This window comes from Octopus bimaculoides, chromosome 20 (genome assembly GCF_046866305.1).
Source record: "Octopus bimaculoides isolate indiv1 chromosome 20, ASM4686630v1, whole genome shotgun sequence".
Classification (NCBI taxonomy): Eukaryota; Metazoa; Mollusca; class Cephalopoda; order Octopoda; family Octopodidae; genus Octopus; species Octopus bimaculoides.
Window position 1 is genome coordinate 41,824,269 of NC_142947.1, and position 17,034 is coordinate 41,841,302.

The window sequence follows — 17,034 nt, forward strand, 5'->3', positions numbered from 1 at the left end:
ATAAAGTGTATCTTCATTGGCTCTTATACCGTAAATACCTATATGAAATAACAGATAACTGGTATGAGCATGTACCAAGTAAAGTTATGCAGGAGTAGGGAAAAGAAACGATACTCTGGGACTATGATTTTTAGACGGATCGTGTAATCGAACACCGTCGGTCGAATATTGTCATATTGAATAAGAGAGGTAAATACTGCCAGATCATTAATGGAGCCATACCAAATGACACGAATGTTGAGAATAAAGAGGTTGAAAAAATCACGAAGTACTCCGGATTGAAAGTGGAAATGGTAAGACTCTACGGAATGCGAAAGGGTAATGTAAATGTGATACCAATGGTGATCGGAGCGTTGGGCTCAATCCCATCGAAACTTCAAAACTTTTTAAGGCAACTGGAAATCCCATACAAGATTGATGTCTTGCGAAAAGCAACCTTATTGTGCACAGCGCACGTCTTAAGGAAAGTATTGTAATAGCTTGGGCTTCAAGGGACACAACTTTTTAATGCCCTACCACAGAAAATCATTGATATGTATATATATTTATGTATGTATATATATATATATATATATATATATATATATATATATATATATATATATATATAAATATATATATGTATATATATTTATGTATATATATATATATATATATATATATATATATATATATATATATATATATATATATATATATATATATATATATATATATATATATGCAAGTTGTGTTCCTTGAAGCTCAAGCTATTACAATACTGCGTTAGTATCCTCGATGGAGAAGATGGGAACTTCGGTACTGTACAGTTTCGTCTAGTTCAGAAATTGTTGTAGATTTCAATTCCGAAATTTGGAACCAGACCCTGCATTATTTTCCACATGTATAGCGCTGTATGTCTCTCACGTCTCCTCTCCAAAGAGTAGAGTCCCATTTCTTTCAATCTCTCCCAGTAAGTAGCCCATGTGTTTTACTGAGTCTATCTTCTTTGTTAGTAGTTGCAAGTGATGGCTACTTGGCAGTGATGCATAACTACACACTACGAACAGTCAGAAAGATACAAAATAACCATATGATCTTAATAAGAAAAACATATCACTTTTTTCCAGATACTATGGAAGTTCAATTTAATGTATTTCAGTTTCTCTTTCCATTTTATTGCACAAAGAAGACGTCGCCGTAAACGATTGAAACCGGTATATATTTCTTTTCTATTTTCCATATGTATGTACTTATGTATGTATGTATGTATGTACTATGTATGTATGTATGTATGTATGTATGTATGTATGTATGTATGTATGCATGTGAGTATAAGTTGCTTGAGGTGGTATGGAGATTTCATATATTATATATTTAGGGGAGTTATAGAGAACTTTGGATAATGATTTCTTTAACGCATCCATCTCGCTACGTGAAATTCATCATGAATGATTTGTTCGCAGAAAATTCATGCTTTCATATATAAGAGAATGAGTTGAAAATATCTGGAGTTGAAGTGGGGAAAGGAATGTTAATTGACAGTTTTAATCGATATGTGGGTGTAATAATGTGTGTGTGTGTGTGTGTGAGCTGAACTCTGGAGGTATGGTTAGAGAGAGAAGGAGAAAAAGAAAGAACGAAAGGAACGAAGGAACGAAGGAAGGAAATGGTCGTCCTCGGAGGGTTAAAATTGCATTATATTTTCAGTCAGTTATCTTGCTACACAGATGCAGAAATTCTTTTTCTTAGACAGTTGAAATTAATGATCCCTCTCTCTCTCTCTCCCTCTCCCCCTTTCTCTCTCTCGCTCTCGCTTTCCTTCTTTCTCTCTCTATCTCTCTGGGATGGTTGAAATTATCAACTATCTCAGAAAAGCACTCCTTTCTACAGCTGGGTTGCATGACACTAACTAAAAGTACAAAGCAATTTCAACCATACAGAAAAGACCCCTCTCTCTTCTTTCTTTCTTTCTTTATTTCTTTCTTCCTTTCTCTCTCTCCAACCAAGAATCAAAAAAATTGCCACACGCACATACTTACAAATACATACATACACACATAAGCACAAACATACACGCAAACACAGACATACACACAAACACCGACATACACACACAAAGATTAAGAATATCAATAAAGTTCGATATTCTATCAGCTAACTCAGGTACATATAAAAGGTATGAATCTTTTTCAAATAAATCATTCATGATGAATCTTTCAAAAGGAGATGAAAGTTGTAGATAAATACTAATCCAAAATTCTCCGTTTTCTTAATGTGTGTGTGCGTGCGCGCGCGCGTTTCCCTAATATGTGCGTGCGTTTTCTTAATGTATGTGTGTGTGTGCGTGTGTGCGTGCGTTTCCTTAATGTGTGCATGCGTTTTCTTAAATGTGTGTGTGTGTGTTTGTGTGTGTGTGTGTGTGCGTGCGTTTCCTTAATGTGTGCGTGCGTTTTCTTAGATGTGTGTGTGTGTTTGTGTGTGTGTGTGTGTGTGTGTGTGTGCGTGCGTTTTCTTAAATGTGTGTATGTGTTTGTGTGTGTGTGTGTGTTTGTGTGTGTGTGAGAGAGGGAAATTGGCTTGTCAATGACAGTAACTAAAAAAATCAACTTACCGGTGTTAAATGGAGTCGGAAGAAATCCGCCCGTGAGAGGAAACGTTTCTGAATCGAGAAATAGAAAATATGAATGCTGATGAGACATAATCATTGCCGTTTAAGGATCATTCTCTAAGAGATTATATTTGTATGGTGTATCTAGTGCAAAGTCGATTTGTGATGCAATCTCTGTTTAATATGGATGTGTAGAAATATTCGAAAGCTTATGGAAAAATTATGAAATACTTGTTAATTATATAGTTTTATTGCCGGTTACAACCGTTAGATCTATATTCACTTACAGACAATAGACACGTAGATAAATAGATAGATGAATGACCCTTGTACTCAATGAAAAGTGTTGCTCCTTACCGTCTGTGAAAGTGCCTGTGTAGTGAACCGGGGAATACATAAAAGATGCGTCAATAACATGAGTAACTTTATTTTTGCCCTCTGTCGCTGCACCTGTTTAAAAGTAAGACAAAATTTAAAGTAAAATAATAGCAATAATAAATATCACAATTCAGAAATTATGTCCAGTTAAAAATAGAATACACTGTCTACGATTTCAGATTGATAGTTATAGAAATATAAATTTGTAACTTCTGTGGTCCGATTTTTATTCTTAACATACGGCCTGCTGGCTTGAAAAATAAAAGTATTGCTTTCAACACAAAAACAACAACATATATACAGGTATGTCTTTACAACCGTGCGAGCTCAATTTTCAGAAGAACGACCACTGGATCTCTGTACTGCATTTAATTTTGAACGATTTTTATTGCATTTAAACAGAGCATTACTTAGTCGATCCTATCACGAACAGAGACACGCTAAGTTCCTCTCCTGCAATAGATATTTTTCGTGTTAAAGATAGCATGCTGGATATTAACACAGTCTTATTTTTGTCAAATTATCTCTTAAAACGTTAAGTATAACAAATATTTGTAGTTATTTATCAATCGAGACGGGGGAAAATGCTTAGTAGCATTTAGTCAGTCTTTACGTTCTGAGTTCAAATTCCGCTGAAGTCGGCTGTACTTTTCATACATTTGAGATCATAAAATAGGTAGCAGTTGCTCACTAGCGGAGGGAGTCGATGTAATCGATTTAGACTCTCCAACAAAATTGCTGGCCTTGCGCCAAAATTTGAAACCAATGCTAGAAGAATTGAATTTTTGTACGATCCCACGCAGGGAAAAGTTAACTGTTCACTGTGTCTTCCAATCTAGAGGACGTGTATGGTAGTATTATCGAATTGGCAAGTGGATGTGAGAGACTTGCACAAAAAGAATTCAAGCACCACCACGATAAAGTTTGTGTGTATCTTCATTGGCTCGTATACCGTAAATACCAATATTAAGTAAGAGAGAACTGGTATGAGCATGCACCAAGTTCAGTTATGCAGGAGGATGGAAAAGTAACGATACTCTGGGACTATGATTTTCAGACGGATCGTGTAATACGAAGCATTATCGAGAGTATTTTCGAATCAATGTTTTGTAAGTACTCTAAACCTGTCTTAATGACTGTCCACTCTTATTAAAATCGTAACATTTTGAGCTTGAAAATCGTATAGACAGAGGTGTAACTGGCGAAATGTACACATATCTCTCGAGTTTATTTCATCGGTCCCTATAAAATTAAATGTAATGTTATCTATGGCAAACGTAGGATTTCAACTCAGAAGCGAGATAGACAAATTTAAATACTATAATGAATTTAAACCAATGTTGAACCTTTTTTGTTACTCTATCTGAAACGGTGTTATGAATAAAGAAAAAGAAATTTCTTGCTTCTTACCCGTGCAACTGATATTCTTTATTAGAGTTGGTCTGTTATACTGTAAACACGAGCAGGTTGGCGGAGGTGGTTGATTGCGTGGGTCATTGTTGGCAGCGGTATCAATACCATAGCAGCTGGGAAATTTAAAAAATGCTATTGTAAGTGGAATTTGTGTTGGGCTCCACTGAATCAGAACAGCGACTTGAAAGTCTGGTTGTATTTATTTTTTACTTACTCAAAGTACATTTTACATTTATCTCTATGATGAAACTCAAAGTGAGAGACAGCGATTAACCGTACTTGATTAAAAGAATATAGCTCTCTAAAATAAAGAGGTTTTATTGAAATAATCCAAAGGAAATCAATATAGAAATGTAAACAAGCAAACACAAACAATGGGTGTGCGTTAACAGTGTGCCGAAGCTACTGCAATTTTTCACTGAAAGCTCACATTTTAGTTACATCACATTAATTTTAGGGAAGTTGTGGATGTTATAACATCAATTTTATTCAGCTCAAAGGGAAATATAAGGTTCGTGCTTAGTCAAACAAAGCCGATATTTAAACCAAAGCCAAATAACTGTTGTTGAATGATAGATGCAAATGGTTTCATCTTCATTTGCCTCTGACATATTGTATTTTACGGGAGAGAAGAATTGAAAAAAATCGATGCTCATTAATCACCAGTATTATTGAAATGGCACATGATTACTTTGGATTCTAAATAGTCAAATAACTCTTTCATGAAATATTCTTAGCTCGATATTTTTAGAATCCAATAACCGAGTAATTAGAATGTTTTTCCTTTGGAATGTTGTTTCTATCTTCAATTCGCCAGACGGTTTCAATATTTTCCCTGTATCTCTATAAATCAAGTACCAGTTGCGTGCTGAGGTCGATCTTATCGACTGGCCCCACTCCCCAAAAATTTCGGGACTTATGCCTATGTGTCAACCTATCAAAATTTAAATAAAGAAAAGCTTGATTTTCAAGGCACCCAAAAAATATCGTTTCTGTTTTGTTATGTCGTATTTTATTTTTACATTCATTGCTGCTTGTGTGAGTAAATTTAGGTAGATACAACCTTGTATGCAGGTACGTATACACACACACACATACGTATGTGTATATATATATATATATATATATATATATATATATATATATATACATACATATTCTTTTATTCTTGTACACACGTATGAGTACACACGTATGAGTACATACGTACGTTTGCCTGCCTATCTCTCTGCCAGTCTGTATGTATGTAGGCTTATAGGTAGGCAGGTTTGAGCACGTAAAGTGTAATCAATAACCTGCACATTTGTTTACATTTTGCTCACGTGATTTAGTGGACATAATATATAAATAAATATAATATTTACCCTGAACATCCACAATTATCAGCTGAAAGAGAAGAGAGGACATTTTTAGTGTGTTGTGCAATAATTTCTGAGTCATTTCATTTTAAGTGCATCAAAGTACATCTTTGAATAAATCCTGAGTAAATCTTGAATAAATGAGATTCAAATACCCTTATTGTGCCTTTAAGGAAAGCTTATATACATGCTACGGTCTTACAAAATGTTTTGTTATCTTATTGCGCTACCACAGCTTACAGAGTTTATTGTTTCTATCCTGTAGTGAGTATTATCAGCTTGACAAACAGAAAGTTTCGTGTTGAGAGTCTGGAACACAGATACAACATAGCAAATTCGGAACACCAATTGTTAACCATATCAGTCACTTATCAGCTAGTATATTCACTTAAATATCCGCTATTTCTGTTACCTGAAATCTAATAGCATTCGGGAAATATTTGAGATTTTGAATTGAGTGACACAAACATACTTCTATTATTTTATAATTTTAAACTGTCATGTGTATATAAACACAATACTGTTTTGAAGAAAACGATATTTCATATTTTAGATTCACGATAAGAATATAATAGACTAAAGTAGCAAAGTGATTGCAACTTGTACAATAATAGGTGGATGAAGTTTGCTTTCAGGTTTTTTTTAACTGCTCTCAATGTACGATAGTCAAGAGAAGTAGGATACAATATATTTGTATAAAATAACGACAGTAAAATGAAGGTATCAGCCTCTCATCAACAATAAGGAAGATTTCTTTAAGCTTATTTGTAATTCAAAGTAAGAATCTTTAAAAGTAGCTATATGTTCTTGAACGAAATAATATTTTGGGCAATTTTGTAACATCATAGTTTGTTCAGTTGAACACAATGGATTCCTCCCGATATTGCTTGATAAATATCAATTTCTTACATGATCTCACTAAATCGTACGTGAAAGAAGGAAATATTTTAACGTTTAGTTCGTTCCTTTTTCGAGTGCATTAGTCAGATTAGTTAAATATCAGTGACTGAAAATAAAAACTGAATAGTAATACAGGTGTAATGGAAATTTATCTCCCTCTTTGCTGTTCTTATTAATCTCTAACATCAATATTGTCCCATACCGCTGTCCTATTTTTCTTTAATTGAAATGAAAACGAAGCATTTTGACTTTTGTACTAATATAAACATGAATATTTACTTCAATATTTGTGTAACTCTAAATGAATCCTGAAACCTATAGTTTTCTAAGAACTTTCTGGCTTACATTAAACTTTATGATATCAGTATGCGTTCATTTGGTTTCCATCAATATTCCTTCATTTGATCGTTGATTGCTGTTTTAGAACCTCTGGATATTACGAAATTGGTAAAACGTCTGCTAACTTTACTTGCTCAAATCTCTATTTACGTCATAAGGGCTCAAGAAAGTTTATCTTGTTATACTTAGTCAAAAGCTAAACAATGTTTCTTTCTCAATATAAGAAGAAAGGAGGAAAGACAAACAGAAGTACAAATAAGATGAAAGTAAGATGTTCAAAACAGAATGATGTCATATTGTATCACTTACCTGTACTACTTCTGTCTGTGTGAAATATATCAAACATGAGGAGTTTTGTGAAAATTGCAAACAAGTGTGTTGTATTTGAGTCTGTGTCATTGTCACAGGGGAAAAAGTCTCTACTTATATTTCTGGGTGAAGGGAGAAGATAGCCGAAGAAACTCTTATATTCGGGAGCTCCAGCTAAAACGAAGAGATATAAACCAAAAACATTTTAATCAACACAATAATGGGAAAATATCCAGATCTTTCTATATGCATACGTTTACCACTGCGTACTTATTTTATATAATTGTTGTTGTTGTTTTAAGTATTAATTGTATTTTTGCTGTGCAGCTGAATAAATGCGCCAACACGCTTTATTTATAGCGAGTTGGGTTTGAGAAAAATTCGCTATTCTTGGGTAAGTTTTAGAATTTATATTTGAAAATTTCATATTTTGAAACAAAAAAAAAAACTATATAGCTTCTAAAATCGAGAGGACTGATGGCTCTTGATCTACACCTCAGTGACAACATGCATATAACAACAGAAACAGTGACAATCAAGAAAAAAAATAACAACGATGCAAACCACTACCACCAACACATTCAGTGTAAACATGAATATACCAAAAACAGTCACCGTTTTAATTACCAGGTAAAATGGAAACGGTTTCGCACGGGCCTTTCGGAAATAAGAAGTTATTAGCATTTCAGTGAAGAAACTCATCTCAAAGAATGACAGAATTATTTAACTCAACAGAGCCAAATACAGGAAGAGACCAATTATCTACAAATATCTCTCAAATGTAACGGCGACTCGAAGTCTAAATTGAATGGAAAAGTGCCTCAAAACCAGACTAGGGCCTTAAATCTTATGTCGCTTGATAAAGATGCTTTGGCACAGTTGAAATGAGACTCCCAGCTGAAGAAGAAGCTAAAAACATAGAACCACATATCTAATAGTGACAAGCTACTGTTGATTCCAACATACCTCGGTCGCAGGATTGTAGGAATAAAGCATGTCCCAAAATAATGTCAAATTTTCATTGAGACCCTGTCACTTGGGTTCGGTGTGAATGAAACACAAGGTTTTTCATCCTGGTTCCCTAAGTCTTTGATCAACTTCGGGACCAAAGAGCGTATCACAAATTAGTATTAATATATATATATATGTGCGTGTATAATATCCTTTGTGTGTGTGTGTGTGTGTGTGCGCGTGTGTGTGTGTGTGTGTGTGTGTGTGTGTGTGTTTCTTTTATACACGGCCAAACCGCTGGATCAATTTGTACCAAATTTGGTATGAAGGTTTTTCATTACTCAAGAAAGTTTCTAGGGGTGGGGATCAAATTTTGGCCCTTACACATATAGGGGGCTGTTGTCCCCACCCCACCCCATACGACCCTTCTGACTTTTTCTTTGCAGCGGTATTATAGTTTCACTTTTCATAACATTATAGTTTCACTTTTATTCTCAGTCTGTCTATCTGTCTGTCTGTTCCCTCTACGCACCGCCAAACCGCTGGATCAAATTGTACCAAATTTGGTTGTCTGGAAATTACGTCTGTTTTGTTTTTTGCTTTAAAGGTAAACTATTCTGAAACGCTTGTTAATTGTGATAATGAAACAAGAGGTTTAAAGAAAAAGAAGCAATAAGATTTCTAAATCACGAAATATGTTCATACGGACACACGCACTGTAGGATATCTTTCATTTTATACGATAAACTTTATAAATTTTAAAGTTCAATATTCCCGTGACACCAGTTCAGATAGCGACATGAGTTATTTAAATAATTGTTCGTGGAATGGACCTAATAAAATTAGCTAGAGTACCCTCGATATTTCATATTTAAATCCGATGTGGCTATTTCTACTTGGGTAATTGTCCTACCTCAGATTCGAAATCGAATCTACAGTTTCCCCCTAGCCAGACTGCCTATTGTTCTGCACGGCCGAACCACTGGATCAATCTATACCAAATTTGGCATGAAGGTTTTCCATTACTCGGAAAAGGTTCTAGTGTGGAAGGTCACTAAATTTTTAACTTTACTTCACAAACAGAAATATGTTTTGCATACCTGTCGTATGCGTCGGTTTTGTTTTTTCGCTTTAAAGGTAAATCATTCTCATAGAAGCAAACACAATTTTGAATAATTCTCCGTCATACGTCTTCAACACCCACCACTTCTTTTTTTAAGTGACGATAAACACTTTTTAAATTTGTGATAATGAAAGAAGAGGTTTAGTCTTTACCGCCAAAATTCATTTCTCTTGGGAAATATAAGCGTGACAACATCTTCATTCCACGAATCCCATTTGTCCCATCTGATCTCCCCTATGAATTTAAATACCTCTTGTTACCAGTGAAACTAAGCTTTGCTATGTCCACTAAAAAATCTCAAGCACAATCTCTCAACGTTGTTGATCTTAACCTTGCTTCTCCTTGGTTCTATCATGGGTAAATATATGTAGCATGTTCGAGAGTTGGAAGTCCCAAAACTCTTTTTATTTGCACACCAATTACAGGACACACTGAAAATATTGTATAATTAGAAGTTCTACAAAATTATACTGTGATTGATTTCAGGATTTGTTTTAATAACTTTGTTTATACTCACGTCATCTGATAGAACTTTTCTGAAAATGTCTTTTTTATCATAGTAAATATATTTATTTCCTTTTACATTTTTTAAACACTTGAGCAACGCCGGGTACTTAGGCTGATATATATATATATATATATATATATATATATATATATATATATAGATAGATAGATAGATAGATAGATAGATAGATAGATAGATAGATAGATAGATAGATAGATAGATAGATAGATAGATATTCACATATATTACTACGGCACTCCGTCGGTTACGACGACAAGGTTCCCGTTGATACGATCAACGGAACAGGCTGCTCGTGAAAATAACGTGCTGGTGGCTGAGCATTCCACAGATACGTGTACTCTTAACGTAGTTCTCGAGGAGATTCAGTGTGACACAGAGTGTGACAAGGCTGTCCCTTTGAAATACAGGTACAACAGAAAGAGGAAGAACGAGTGAGAGAAATTTGTGGTGAAAGAGTACAGCAGGGATCAACACCACCCCCTGCCGGAGCCTCGTGGAGCTTATAGGTGTTTTTGCTCAATAAACACTCACAACGCCACTGGGCCATTGCGCCCCCCACACACACACACTCACACACACACACACACACACACACACACATATATATATATATATATATATATATATATATGAAAATACAAACACACTGATATCTATTTGTAGTATGTATGTATATATGTAAGTACGTACATACGTACGTACGTATTTATGTATGTAAGCATGTACGTATGTATAAAGAAATTACAAAATTTTCTCACTTACGAAAAGTCAGAGATGTCAAATATCGTTTAAAGGGTGATGCCTCACTGCCTGCACGTGGCTCATCAGCATTGTTACAGTAACCACTGACATTATAACATGTTGGTAATGGACTACAAACTGGTGGAGGACAATGACTACAGAAAAATAGAGAAAAAATTAAATGGAAAGGTAAGCTAAATTTCCATCTTTGTGTATAATTTTTATATATTTATGATACATTCTTATTATTTTCAATATTTCTTTATGCAAGTATTTTCAGTATACAAATAACAACTAAATAACTAAACTGTGCAAGCCTAAATGTGCAGTGTAGTTCTCAAAAATAATTTGTTAACGCGTGTATCTCTCAGTCAATAACTCACACACAAACACAGACACACACGAACACACACACACACACACACACACACACACACACACACACACACACACACACACACTTGCACATACATTTAAGATATTTACTACGGGAGACCCGAAACTGAAGATAATAATCTCGACCACACTTTTCCTGCAATTCTCGCATCAGAAACCTATACAGAACCAGTTTTGAACTTAAATCCCATAAATATCCGAGTATCTCTCAAAAATATTATGAAATAAACCCAAAGTATCCTTTAAGGCTTTTGAAAGGTACCTCAATTTGCTTATTGACAACCTTTGATAAAAGATATGAACAAAAGAGTTTCAATCATGAATCTTTTAAGAAAAGTGCAAGGTCGGTCCTGATATTATGAAAACCTTTTATCCCCGAAATTACCGTGGTTTTTTTCTTTAATACAATGGACGTATCTATTTGTACCCCACTATCCACAAAACATTGTCGTTATACAAGCGTATAGCTGTATGATATTAATAAATTAGTATCCCTTATAGATACATACAAAACCCTTGATATGAATGTATTGACATAATCTACTTACTCGTCTGCACGGCAATCTGCAATACCAGTCGAAATGAACGAATGAAAGAAAAAAAATGTATAGACATTATTATTTTATTACTGGTGTTTTGTATAATGAGTATAAACATTTCTGTAAAAGAAAAATATTTTTTTAATTAATTTTTCTGGAAAATATATATATTATTCAATTATTTTTTCTGCCTTGGAAATATTAATCCATATGACAAACGCGATACCATAAATTCTACTGAAAATAATCTGATGATCTGTAGAAAACTCATACACAGTATTTCGAATGGTAGTGTTTAACCAGTTTCAATTTGTTGACCTAATATACTACACAATAGTCTCTTGTTCGATATGTATGCTTCCATGGTACTTTATTTTCTTTTTCTTTCTACTTCGTTCTCTCTCCAAACGACAGCGGATTTTGCGGCTGTGAGATCAAAAGTCTATCAATTCGGCATCATATAAACATTAGTTACAGAATAAAAATATCGATTAAAAAAACATTGTGAAATGCGAGCCAAATGTCTCTAAGACTGAAGTTTTAATTAATTGAAAAATATTTACCTTGAAGAATGACAGCTAGAGCAGTCAATAGGAATGCAACAAACATCCTGGGGGAGAAAGTAAGGAAGAAAAATAAGCTGTAATACAAATACGCGCGACAAACAACGAAGAATTTATCGATGTTAATATTACATTGAGATAAGGCTGCGAGCTAGCAGAATTGCAGGGCGAAATGCTCAGCAGCATTTCCGTCCGTCTTCACGTTCTGACTTCTAATTCCGCCGAAATCGACTTTGCCCTTCATCCTTTAGGGGTCGATGAAATAACCATCAGTTAAGCACTGGGGTCGATATAATCGTTTTTCCCACTCTCCGAAATTGCTGATATTGTACCAAAATTTTCAAACCATTATTACATTGAGATCAGGCGGCGAATTGAAAGAGACGTTAAGAAGAAGGGCAAAATGTTTAGCGTTGTTTCGTTCGTCTCTGAATGTTCTAAGTTTAAATTCCGCTGAGGTCGACTTTGCCTTACTTCCTTCCGGGGTAGATATACTAATAAATACAAGTTGTACATTGAGGTCGATGTAATCGACTTACCACCACTCTAGAAATTGCTAGCCTTGTGCCAAAATTTGAAGCTAATATTATATAGAGGTAAAAGGCAGCGAGGTGGCAGAATGATTAGCACGCCGGACAAAATTCTTATCAACATTTCGTCCGTCTGAACTTTCTGCTATTAATTTACGCCGAGGTTGATTTGCAATTAATCCTGTAGAACACTGTTGTTTGTCGTAATCGACTTACTTCCTCATTCACAGTTGCTGGTGATGAGTGAAAATTTGAAACCAATTTGAAATCATAGAGGCGCTAAATCGCCGAGCTGGCAGAATGGTTAGCGGAATTTTGTCTTTACGTACCCAGTGCCACCGATATCGACAAGGGAACTGGCAGAGAAAATGGAATGCTCCTACACCGCTATAGAGAAGCATCTCCACTTGATGGGAAAGGTTCAGATGTATGGAGCATGGGTTCCGCATTCTTTAAGTGACTACAACAAAAATCAACGAGCCATAATCTCTGCTGGTTTGCTTGCTCGTCACCGCTCAACTCATGGTCACAAGCAACGATTTTGGTCTGCTAGAGGGCGACCCCACCTTAGCTGTCAGCCAATATCTTATTTTAAGTTTTCCTTTACCAAACCTCATGAGTTTATGACTATACCAACCATGATTTCTGTCTGCTCTCTCACCCCTACCCCTAACAGATAATGCTCTTTATTCTCTTAAGCATTAGATATACAAGGTTTGATGTGATAGTCTATAAATCTAAACTATAAAAAAAACAAATAAAATCAGTGACAGGCAGAGTCTTCTTTGACATTTTATTTATTAGCTTCCATGGTGTGGCTAAAGCAAGATGTTCTCTGTCTGTTTCCTTAACTTCTTGGGCATTTTAGGTATTATTAAACTAATGTGTCCATCTGATCTAATTTAATTAAATTCTATGTTTGTGCAGCTGAGGATTGCTCAGCATTTTAAAATTGATGTAATAATTACATTGTTCAATTAAATAGAGTTGCATGAAACGAGCGTACTGCATTACCTCTGGGTATTCTTGTTGCTTATTTTGATTTTAATCACCTTATTTTGAAATTGTATGGATAATACCGTACTAAATTTTGGTGCCTAAACTTAAGCACCATATTCACCTATATCTAAATTTTTTGCTTATATATATATATATATATATATATATATATATATATATATATATATATATATATAAGGGTAAAAGGTGAAAACCCCCATTCGGTTATGAATGACCATGGGATTGTACCTAGAAAGATACCCTCTGAGAGACAAGTCCGGGCAAGGTTGTTTATGGAAAAGCAACAGTCCCCAAGCATACCAGCCTCCCCTCTCCACTCCAACAATGTTATCCAAGGCCATATTCTCATATTGTTAGTATACATCTGATGAAATAACCTGCTAACCTATACTATTCCAGACTGAAGCAAACGCCAGTAACAGCATGTTGAACACCCCCTACTAAACACTGTTTGCAAGACAGTCGGGGTGTTTGGAAGCTTGCTATGCAATAAAGTTCTCTTTCTCGCGGGCACAAGAGGTCAGGTAAAGCAAGATTACTGGCAACCTCATGATGATTCTTTTTATTTTCTTACAGCAGGGACATCATCTACACTCACTAGGTTTGTGGAGGTTTTGAGGTAGTTCAGGAAGAAATTTTGTTGCAAAAGTTCGAAGCCCCTACCACATGACAATGCATCAGTCTACATTTCCATCCTAATCAACTACTCGGCAGAGAAGGGCATCAAAACATCCCTCATCCTTTGAAAAACCACTCAAAACGCTTTTTGTAGTCTGCCGACGCCACTGGCCTTTGATTTGTATCATGATTAGCAAGATCGCGGTTTTGTACTTGTCCAATCCTTTTACCTGTTTGTCCAATCCTTTTCTCTGTTTGCCTCTCTTTCTGCCATTTTTAACTCAGGCCTGAAGGTTGGGTTTGGACAGGGAGTTGTGGTGGAATATCTGACCGTACCAGGCAAGCTTTCGTCTTTTTACCTGCTCAGTGAGTGATTATTGTTTACCAGCGCGTTTGTTGACTTGTTGGCTGAGGCAGCTGCTCGTTTTGTGTTTTGTGTATGCGATGCCTATTAGTCTCTTGTTGCACTTGTACTCAAATGCCTGGATTCTTCGTTCAATATCAGCTGGAAGAGTTCACCTTTTACACCCATACAGAACTCACCAGAGACTTGTACATTTTATGTCTCGTTCGAAAACTAATAGAGTTGCCTTTCCGTATGGTGTTGAGCTTCATCATGGCAGCAGAGAGCAAATTGAGTTTTGTTCTCATCTTATTTTGAGATCTCCCCTGCTTCGTCGAAATGAGTTTTTGGCACTTGAATGTGTCCACTTTGTGATGTCTCTCTCCGTTCAACATGATTCTGGCTGCTGTATTTTAGCTGTTACTATTAACCAGGATCCTGCTCTTTTCTGAGATGAGTTCAATTCTGTATATTTCTGATATTTTTTTCAGTCTTGTGGTGAAGGTCAATATCATACATACATGCATACATTCAAACATACATACATACATACATACATACATACATACATACATACATACATATCTTACTATTTTCTTCACACTGGTCTAGAAACCGATGTCTGTAATAATTAACTGGGATCAATAAGAACGATTACATTCTCGAAGTCTGTGTTCCGGCATGGGCACACTTTTTACGACTGCAACTAATAAATGAGTAAAAGATTACGAACAATAACATAGAAACAATTCATAACACATTTGCTCAGACTTACCTCATCTTTTTTCTTTGAGGAAGGAAAATGCTGAAAATATTCGAATCTGACGAAAGCTTATGTAAAGAGTTACGCGCTGAGCACCAGCAATTTGTGTCACTGATGATGAGTGAAGTACTAAGACCGTGAGGACTCTCTATATTTATAGGCATAACAAAACAAAAGTGTACGACATTTTAATTGTTGCCTTTATGTTCTAACACAATGGAATAACAACAACAACAACTACTACTACTACTACTACTTGCGCTGCTGCTGTTCCTGCTGCACTACTTCTATTCTCCTTTTCTCCTTCCTCTCTTTTTACATCACTTTTGCATGCGATTTATTCAACATTGTCGGTAACCATTTTCTAATTTCTAAAGATTTAAGATAGTGTATTCTTTTTCATTCTTTTCTTGAAAAAAATAACAATGTGAGACTGGTTTTTCAAGGGTTGACTATTCATGTTATTATTATTAATTTTAATTCATAAAAACTGCATCGGGTTATTGGGTACAAAAAGAATATTTGTATATATATATATATATATATATATATATATATATATATATATATATATATATATACATATACAGGTGTTGGACAAAATAATTGTAACACCTTAAAATTTCAAGCAAATTTATTTTAAAATGGAATAGGACTACATTTGGCAATAATTACAGCTTGAATTCTATGAGTTATGGACTCATACAAAGTTCGAATTTTTCCCAAAGGAATTTTTGTCTATTCTTCAGCTAAAACAGTCTCCAGGTGGAGGATATCGACTCGTTACTTATTTTTCTAAAATGCACCACAAATGTTAAATAATTTTGAGATCTGGGGACTGTGGTGACCAGATAAGATGTTCAGCTTCACTAGAATGTTCCTCATACCATTCAATAACAATTTTAGATGTGTGAATTAGTGCATTATCATCCTGAAAGATTGCGTTTCCCTCTTGCAACAATTCTGCAACCATTTCCAAGATATAGCACCACCAGATCATCACAGATCCTCCTCCATGTTTAACAGTTGGAAGAAGGCAGTCTAGCTCAGATGCTCCTTTTGGCTGTCTCTACAGCCGGTGGTCGGAAATAAGGTAAAGGATGACTCGTCCGAGAAAATAACATTCTTCCACTGATCTAGGAACCAATTCTGTAGGTTTTTACTCCGCTATAAACGCTTTGCAACGTTTGTTTTTGAAAGTAGTGGTTTTCTGATTGCAGCCCTCCCGTGAAATCCAGCTTTGTGCAGCTCCCGGCGAACAGTTTTTGTGGAAACTGGGTTCTCGAAGTGGTCATTAAGCTCTGCAGTAATTTTGGGAGCTGCACTTTTGTGATCCTTTCTAACAATTCGCGTAAGAGTCCGACAGTTCCTATCTGAAATTTTTGGTTTTCTTCAAGAGTTTTGTTTCGTCGAGGAGGTTTTTCCCTCTTTCTCAAAAGTTGTCATTGCTTTCGAGATAGTATTTCTTGATACACCAAACATACCCGTTTGCTAAAATTGCTGTTTCTTTTCAGTAATCATCAGAAAAAGGTAATTCAAATTCATTAAAATGACACGCGCGCGTGTTCTTGAGTCCTATTCAAAACTGTGTGAATCTGTGTGCATGTGTGTATGTGGTGTGAGTAATGATT

The 17,034-nt window shown here is 35.3% G+C and overlaps 1 protein-coding gene across 1 annotated transcript in view; it reads right to left on the minus strand.

The window, feature by feature from the left end:
* LOC106873817 (immunomodulatory peroxidase) overlaps positions 1–15,570 on the minus strand; it is a 35,298-nt gene extending 19,728 nt beyond the window's left edge. Inside the window, exons 1-9 of the mRNA XM_089338431.1 lie at positions 15,416–15,570; positions 12,130–12,176; positions 11,576–11,591; positions 10,653–10,786; positions 7,288–7,461; positions 5,746–5,767; positions 4,379–4,494; positions 2,948–3,040; positions 2,594–2,641 (exon numbers count right to left, since the gene is read on the minus strand). Of these exons, the coding sequence (XP_089194557.1) occupies positions 2,594–2,641; positions 2,948–3,040; positions 4,379–4,494; positions 5,746–5,767; positions 7,288–7,461; positions 10,653–10,786; positions 11,576–11,591; positions 12,130–12,176; positions 15,416–15,567 (802 nt within the window). The 5' untranslated portion in view covers positions 15,568–15,570. The remainder of the gene's footprint in view (positions 1–2,593; positions 2,642–2,947; positions 3,041–4,378; positions 4,495–5,745; positions 5,768–7,287; positions 7,462–10,652; positions 10,787–11,575; positions 11,592–12,129; positions 12,177–15,415) is intronic.
* Between the last annotated feature and the right edge of the window lie 1,464 nt (positions 15,571–17,034).